Here is a 9056-nt window from a genome sequence, read left to right on the forward strand (position 1 = left end):
CTAACTCAACTAACTAACTACAACTAACTAACTAACTAACTACTAACTAACTAACTAACTAACACTAACTAACTAACTACTAACTAACTAAACTAACTAACTAACTAACTAACTAACTAACTACTAACTAACTAACTAACTAACTAACTAACTAACTAACTACTAACTAACTAACTAACTAACTAACTAACTACAACTAACTACTAACTAACTACTAACTAACAACTAACTAACTAACTAACTAACTAACTAACTAACTACTAACTAACTTAACTAACTAACTAACTAACTAACTAACTAACTAACTAACTAATATATATTTCCACAGAATGTTCTATGTCTAGTTCACTCAGCGCTGTTCATGCTCTTGCCAGTTCATCAGTTATCTTTGTGTTCTATAACCTATAAGAGGATGTTCGGTCATCTCTTTTAAAGACGTTCAGCATTCGTGGATAAGTTTTTATGTAGAAAACCCACTGGTTAAGAAATTTTCTTCGAGATTTTCTTAAATTCCGTATTAAGCTGAAGTTTATTATCTAGAGGATTATGGACCAATCATTTGTAATGATTTTTAAATTACTTAAATCTAACTAACTGTTTGTTATAAACAACTAACATAAATAATGCAGTGTCAGTCCATAGCTACACATATACACGTCAATAAATACATAGAAAAATTTTTCAATGTGCTATAAAATTATAAAAAATATAGTTTTCTCCCTTTTACTCTCCTAATTTTAAAAAAGTACGAAACAGTGTTTTTTTACCCAAATATAAAAATTACAAAAAATTCCTCCTTAGTAGATTTACAACACCAAAAAAAAACTAACTGTCACAATTTCATGATTCTATGTTTAGTCGTTTGGCCTGTGCCAAATCAGTCAGTCAGTAACACTACTGTTTTATTTATATGTATACGTAGACACGGACTCCACTATGTGATCAAAAAGAAAGAAAAAATACAAAAAAAAAACCCGTGTCTCCAAGTTTCGCCCAAAAGTCATGCATTTTTTTTAGGTACCTAAGATTTGGGGACTCGATGTAATTTTTCTGACTCAATCGTGAACACCTTTCGAAATATTGATTTTCTTCCTGAGGCAAATTTGTAACTCTTGTCAAAAAACTTCAAAATCAAAATAGCAAAAATCTTTAAAAAATCGATTTAGTATAAGGCGTATACTTAATATTTGTAATATTAATAAATCATTAACACGTATACGTACAGGTGCCGTTAATAAAAGCAGTGTAATTTCACAATGTAAAAATTTGCACTTAATGAAAAATTATATACTCACAATCTTTGTTGCTTTTAACAAAAGCTACAACTTTGCCTCAGGAAGTCCATCAAATTTCCGAACAGTTTGTTTTGGCACTATTTTAGTATGTTGTGAGGGCCTTTAAACTATTGTCGCTTATTAAACTGTTAACAATTGCTTCAAGTTTTGTGTCTTTATATTGTTTAAATATATTTTTATTTCAGTTCAATTGCACATTTTTTTCTTATTTACTTATATATAATTTTAATTTCAAATATTTTCTTCAATTCAATTAAATGTTTTATTACATCAACCTATTGTGTATGTGCTTTTAAGTGTTTAATTTATTTTTCTAAATAGGGGGTCAATAAATGTGTTGTTGTCTTATTTGTTGGGGTATGATGTGATTTAAGCAGTTGAACTGTCAAGAAATCGAAAAATTAACCAATAAATTTAAAATGTAAATAAAATGCCTAACCAACTGCCTTCTCTGCACTTCTCTGCATTCCTTTTTTTCACAAAACCCGATCTTATATGAAAATGAAAAACATAAACCTAACCAGTACCCGATGATCTGCACAGTTCACGCAGGCTGATAACCGATAACGATGTAGCACGTACTTTGGATCGATGTTTTAGTGTTATACAAGAGTCAAGTAAAACCTGGAGTGGTCAAACGGCCTCGGCATTGGCTCAAAGAAAACCTCTAACGGCCACTAGTTCCATACAATTAGCGGTGACAAGTTATTTGAGCCGTTTCCTTAAGCCCTCGGTTTATGAAAAGATTAAAAAGCGTCAAACCCGACTGGATCATAATCTCTTCGATGTCATCTGGCCTGCCCTGAGAAAAACTAGCAAGGAACGTAATTTGGAAGAGGATATTAATTGTGGCATTATAGCACCTGATTTTGATGTATATGTGGTATTTCAAGAGTTTTTGGTGCCCCTGATCAAAGACATGCACTGTATGAGTATTAGTGCAGATTTCAAACCTCATCCTCGTATCGCATACTTTCCCATGGAAAATGCTGAACGTCTTAATACGGCCTATTTTGTATTTGATGATGAGTCCAATTTAATATCACGCACAATAGTGGAATGTTCTAGAAATTTGGAAAGATATGAATTACCACTGAATCTGACAATAGGTCAAATTGAACAGGCCGAACGTTTAATGATGGGTAAAATCTTTAGCTCAGCTTTTATAGAAGCCATAGATGAGGCTGAACCGGGCAGTTATTATACTTTAACGGAAATATTGGAGAATAACTCGGAAATTTATGAAATGTTAAATGAATATGGGCTCTTAATACCTCTGCTAAACTTAAAAGATTGTACTCAATTGGCTGAGTCCACGGCATTTAATGGCAGTCTATGGCCCTATGGTCGTGGGGTTTATATCAGTTCCTCAAATAATTTGGCTTTGTGGTTAAATTGTCAAGAACACTTACGTATCATAGGTACATCTACCATGAAAGATGGAGCCGATATAGGAGCGGTTTATACACGTGTTGGCAGGGCCATTTCATTCTTAGAACAGCAAATACACTTTAAAGAAAGCTACTTACTAGGTTATCTACAGGCAAGACCCTCATACTTGGGTACTGGTCTAAAAATGACCACCATTCTACGTTTGCCCAATCTCATGAAAGAAATGGACAATTTACGACATCTTTGTTCGGTACGGGGCTTGTATTTGACCACTAATCTAAACTCGAAAATTAGTGTACGTTTGATAAACATGCAATCGATGGGTGCTTTTGAGCATGTACTCTTCCAGGACTACTGTACAGCTGTAACGAATATTATATCGCTGGAAAAGGATATGTCGCTGACGAATTCCAAGCACATCGCTTCAATGTTGGTTAAGATATTTCGTCGTAAGAAAACTAGTATAGTGGATCGCGACTAAAAAAAAACATTATCTGCCTAAATTGCTAGCGCTCTAATTTCTTTAATAGTAATAATGAAAAAGAGAACAATAATACCCATCCACATCTAAACACCTCAACTTGTATATACAAAATCCCGTTATGCATTTTAATTAATTTAAACTTGTATATAAAAATAACAATCAACTTCACCTTTAATTCTTCTAAACTGTATTATACAAAAAAAAAAAAAATCATTTCAAAAAAAGTTTCACTTATATTTACCATGCTTGTGCTGATTGTCCAATATTGGGGTTCGTAAGTTTAATTTTTTTTATACTTTTATACAGTTATAAAGCACTTTTAGCTGGGTTTAAAGGCATCAACTGAGGAGAAAATTAAAGTTTTCTCCAATTATTTGACCGTTATAACTCAGCGCAATAAATTGAAAATAATCACTTATTTTTAGTTTTGTGTCCTGTCTATAGATTTTTAGTTGCTGGCAACATTTTTATTTCATTTTATTGTACTTGTCTTATATTATAACCTGCGAATACAAAATAATCAAAATAAATTATCGACTTATTTATACAGCTTTCTATGAAAAATTAGTTCATTAACCTACACTAAAGGTCTGTGCTGACTTTAGTTAATTGTATCAATTGGCTCAGAACGGGCATAGAAAATTTAGTACTTTCTTGATATCGCAGTACTCCCATGACATTTTTCTAATTTATAAACTTTTAATAAGTAGTCAACATAGTAGTCAATAGACCAGTCTAGTCTAGACTATAATTTATAATCTTTCGTTTAGTCTAGATTCTAGCCTACAGTCTAGTATATAGTCCTGTAATGGTTTAGTCTATAGTCTAAACTATAGCCTAATATATGTCAAGCCTATAGCCTACTTTATAGTCTAGTCTATAGACTAGTCTACATTATAGTCTACAGTGTAGCCCATAGTTTGGTCTATTCTATTTTCTAGTATATAGTGTACTCTAGTCTATAGTTTAGACAGCCTAGAATGTGGTCTAGTTTATAGTCTAGTCTATAATCTATTCTAAAGTGTAGTCAATAGTCTAGTCTATAGTTTATAGTTTAGCCTATAGTCTAGTCTATTGTCTAGAATACAGTCTAGTTTATAGTCTAGTTTATAGTCTAGACTATAGACTATACTATAGAGTCTATAGTCTAGTCTCTAGTCTAGTATAGTCTATAATCTAGTCTATAGTCTAGTCTATAGTTTAGTCTATAGTCTAGTCTACAGTCTAGTCTATAATCTAGTCTATAATCTAGTCTATTGTCTAGTCTATTGTCTAGTATATTGTCTAGTCTATTGTCAAATCTATTGTCTAGTCTATTGTCTAGTCTATATTCTATAGTCTAGTCTACAGTCTAGTCTAGTTTAGTCCAGTATAGTCTATAGCCTAGTCTGTAGTCTAGTCTGTAGTCTAGTCTATAGTCTAGTCTATAGTCTAGCCTATAGTCTAACCTGTAGTATAGTCTCTGGTCTGATCTATAGTCTAACCTTTAGTCTAGTCTACTATATATTCTAGTCTATAGTCTAGTCTATGGTCTAGTTATGGCCTAGTCTATAGCCTAATCTATAGTCATGTTTATAGTCTATTTTATAGTTTAGTCTATGGACTAGTCTATTGTCTAGACTATAATATAGTAGTATAGTATAAGGTCTTAGTTAACTTCTTCGTGTTTATAGTCTAGTCTATAGTCTAGTCTATAGTCTAGTCTATAGTCTAGTTTATAGTCTAGTCTATAGTCTAGTCTATAGTCTAGTCTATAGTCTAGTCTATAGTCTAGTCTACAGTCTAGTCTATAGTCTAGTCTATAGTCTAGTCTATAGTCTAGTCTATAGTCTAGTCTATAGTCTAGTCTATAGTCTAGTCTATAGTCTAGTCTATAGTCTAGTCTATAGTCTAGTCTATAGTCTAGTCTATAGTCTAGTCTATAGTCTAGTCTATAGTCTAGTCTATAGTCTAGTCTATAGTCTAGTCTATAGTCTAGTCTATAGTCTAGTCTATAGTCTAGTCTATAGTCTAGTCTATAGTCTAGTCTATAGTCTAGTCTATAGTCTAGTCTATAGTCTAGTCTATAGTCTAGTCTATAGTCTAGTCTATAGTCTAGTCTATAGTCTAGTCTATAGTCTAGTCTATAGTCTAGTCTATAGTCTAGTCTATAGTCTAGTCTATAGTCTAGTCTATAGTCTAGTCTATAGTCTAGTCTATAGTCAGTCATAGTCTCTATAGTCTAGTCTATAGTCTAGTCTATAGTCTAGTCTATAGTCTAGTCTTAGTCTAGTCTATAGTCTAGTCTATAGTCTAGTCTATAGTCTAGTCTATAGTCTAGTCTATAGTCTAGTCTATAGTCTAGTCTATAGTCTAGTCTATAGTTAGTCTATAGTCTAGTCTATAGTCTAGTCTATAGTCTAGTCTATAGTCTAGTCTATAGTCTAGTCTATAGTCTAGTCTATAGTTCTAGTCTATAGTCTAGTATATAGTCTAGTCTATAGTCTAGTCTATAGTCTAGTCTATAGTCTAGTCTATAGTCTAGTCTATATCTAGTCTATAGTCTAGTCTATAGTCTAGTCTATAGTCTAGTCTATAGTCTAGTCTATAGTCTAGTCTATAGTCTATCTATAGTCTAGTCTATAGTCTAGTCTATAGTCTAGTCTATAGTCTAGTCTATAGTCTAGTCTATAGTCTAGTCTATAGTCTAGTCTATAGTCTAGTCTATAGTCTAGTCTATAGTCTAGTCTTAGTCTAGTCTATAGTCTAGTCTATAGTCTAGTCTATAGTTCTAGTCTATAGTCTAGTCTATAGTCTAGTCTATAGTCTAGTCTATAGTCTAGTCTATAGTCTAGTCTATAGTCTAGTCTATAGTCTAGTCTCTAGTCTAGTCTATAGTCTAGTCTATAGTCTAGTCTATAGTCTAGTCTATAGTCTAGTCTATAGTCTAGTCTATAGTCTAGTCTATAGTTAAGTCTATAGTCTAGTCTATAGTCTAGTCTATAGTCTAGTCTATAGTCTAGTCTATAGTCTAGTCTATAGTCTTAGTCTATAGTTCTAGTCTATCGTCTAGTCTATAGTCTAGTCTATAGTCTAGTCTATAGTCTAGTCTATAGTCTAGTCTATAGTCTATAGTCTAGTACTATAGTCTAGTCTATAGTCTAGTCTATAGTTGTCTATAGTCTAGTCTATAGTCTAGTCTATAGTCTAGTCTATAGTCTAGTCTATAGTCTAGTCTATAGTCTAGTCTATAGTCTAGTCTATAGTCTAGTCTATGTCTAGTCTATAGTCTAGTCTATAGTCTAGTCTATAGTCTAGTCTATAGGTCTAGTCTATAGTTTAGTCTATAGTCTAGTCTATAGTCTAGTCTATAGTCTAGTCTATAGTCTAGTCTATAGTCTAGTCTATAGTCTAATCTATAGTCTAGTCTATAGTCTTAGTCTATAGTCTAGTATATAGTTTATTCTATAGCCTAGTATATAGCTTAGTCATAGTCTGAACTATAGCCTAGTCTATAGTCTAGTCCATAGCTTTGTCTATAGTTTAAAATATAGCATAGTCTATAGCCTTGTCTATAGTTTAGTATGTAGTCTAGTCTGTAGTTAACTTTCCATGCCTGGTTCAGAATGGAAAACTATTATATGGAAACTAAGTGAAATAATGAACCGTTTTCATCTATTTTCATTTTCTGTCAAATTGTAAGAATTTATTTTGAAAATTGAGAATTTTTACTTGTTCGAAGGGTCTACATGGACACACAGACAGACGAATGAACGGACATAGATTAATCGACTCGGAAGTTGATTCTGCGCCTATTGGTATAGGGTAAAGGTACCACTATCAGCATCATTACAAACCATTAAGATCCTGCCCGTTATCATATTGTATACAACTGGCAATAAATACTGTTTAACAAAATGTTGTCTGATTTCGATGATTTCAATCAATAGGCTTCGATTTCTGGATCGAGAAAGTTGTATGTACTAAATTCCATAGCTTTAAGTTAAAAGTTGTGACATGTAGCTTTCCTTAAGCACTAGTTTTACACGGATGGACGGACAGGGCTTAGTCGACTTAGAAAGTGATTTTGATTTATTTTCAGTGGTAAAGATGTGGCTCTTATCATAAAGAACAAAATTGAGAACATATTAATTAAAAAAAAAACATCATATTCATTTTTTTATTTCAAGTATGAAGTTTTACATTGTGAAATTGAACTGCTTTTATTGACGATACCTGTACGTATACGTGTTAATGATTTATTGATATTACAAATATCAAGTATACGCCTAATTCAGGGATGCACTTGAAATATTGTGCATTCAACTAGGAATAACCGTTTAGAAGCTACAGAACTATTTTCCTCAATTTTTTTTCTATACCACTATGGTCCGTCCACCTTGTAAACCCTGTAATCAAAGTACTAGTCACAATATCGAACACAATTGGGCTTTGGAGCTCATAATTATGTTAAGTATAAGTACATACCAAGAGGATCAGTTGTTAGGTATTTGACAAAGGGACCTCCCTGGCTGTCTACTCTGAAGTTAAACTAATCCGATTACTATACTTTAAGTAGTATTTCTGAGTTAGCCACTAACTATCAAAGCGTTATATAAATACTCCCGTTAGAAATAAATAATTAAATTTAATTTTTAGCTTGTTTTGGCTTTATTAACTAACAGTAGTTTTTAGATGTAGTAAAATGTATAGAAACCATAAATTTTATTAAAATTTTTATATAATACGTGTTTTGGAAATCTACATTTTAGGTCAAATTGAAAATCAAAGTTGTCAAGAAAATCCCATTTTTAAAACCGAACAAGGCAAATATTTAGCGGATAGTAAGTATTTAAACTCATCCATAAAAAAATAATTTTTCAAATAATATATGTATTAAATTTCGAATCTCTTCTATAGATTTAGCTGATCCCTTAATAAAAGCTTTAACACAAGTTGCACACAAACGTCCAAATGACCCGTTGGAATATTTAACAAATTATCTGCAAAGTTACGTATCAACACGCAATACGAATGGTAGAACCATTACACAAGCAGCCATACACTCGGGTAGTAGTCAAACAAATTCCACAGTTTTAGCCTCCTCTAAACCTTCAACACCGCCACCACCACCACTACAACCACCAGCAGCACAAATGCAAAGGCAGATGGCACGTATGAATGGTCACGTAAAGTATGCCAATGAGGATAGTATTGAAGAGGATTCGTTGCAACAAATTGAACAATTCGATGGAGATGATGGTAATGACTCGGATGCAGAAATATCGAAAAAATTAGAGGAACGTGATGAACATGGTCAAAGTATGTTACATTTTGCTTGTGCCAGATCACATCGTAAAGGTGGTCTGATACATCTAATCGAAGAGGCGAAAGCGGATATAACATATCGTGATGAATTGTATCGTACGGCCAGAGATGTGGCATTGCAGGCCAATCAATTGGGCAATGCTAAAGAGATTGATCGTTATGTTATGTCGTTGGCTATAGTGGGTGAGTGCGTGAGGGAATGCTATTTATGAACTGAAGTAATTTAATCATAATTTCTATATTACAGGAGACATTAAACCCTTTGAACATTTAGCCATTTCCGGTTATGATCATATCATAGATGTTGTGGATGATAATGAAATCCCTATTATAGATGTGGTCGAAGCTAGGGGACTTTCGGAATTAGCCGAATATTTACGCACCATAAGACCATTAGAGGTAATGTAATATATTTTTATAAATATACTTTAGATTAAATAAAAAGTTTACCTCAATTATATTCTAGGAATTGCGCGAAGAGCTGCATCAAATGATACGTGACAATAATATGGAACGTGTTAAGGAAATAGTTGATAGTCCAGATGGCAAATGGTTGATAAAGGCCAAAAATTATTATG

General features: G+C 32.7%; 2 protein-coding genes across 2 annotated transcripts in view; both read left to right on the top strand.

Annotated features, from left to right (window-relative positions):
- The window catches only part of LOC119609987, a 55099-nt gene extending 47106 nt beyond the window's left edge, over positions 1-7993 (top strand). The window contains 2 exon segments of the mRNA XM_037965046.1: positions 1820-3445; positions 7923-7993. Coding sequence (XP_037820974.1) covers positions 1820-3168 — 1349 coding nt within the window. The 3' untranslated portion in view covers positions 3169-3445; positions 7923-7993.
- The window catches only part of LOC119609988, a 26684-nt gene continuing 25164 nt past the window's right edge, over positions 7537-9056 (top strand). Inside the window, 5 exon segments of the mRNA XM_037965047.1 lie at positions 7537-7657; positions 7923-7994; positions 8071-8661; positions 8726-8877; positions 8945-9056. Of these exon segments, the coding sequence (XP_037820975.1) occupies positions 7537-7657; positions 7923-7994; positions 8071-8661; positions 8726-8877; positions 8945-9056 (1048 nt within the window).

Source organism: Lucilia sericata, unplaced genomic scaffold (genome assembly GCF_015586225.1).
Source record: "Lucilia sericata isolate MDLA Ls3-8-SP2 unplaced genomic scaffold, ASM1558622v1 Contig001099F_arrow, whole genome shotgun sequence".
In the NCBI taxonomy this organism is placed as follows: domain Eukaryota; kingdom Metazoa; phylum Arthropoda; class Insecta; order Diptera; family Calliphoridae; genus Lucilia; species Lucilia sericata.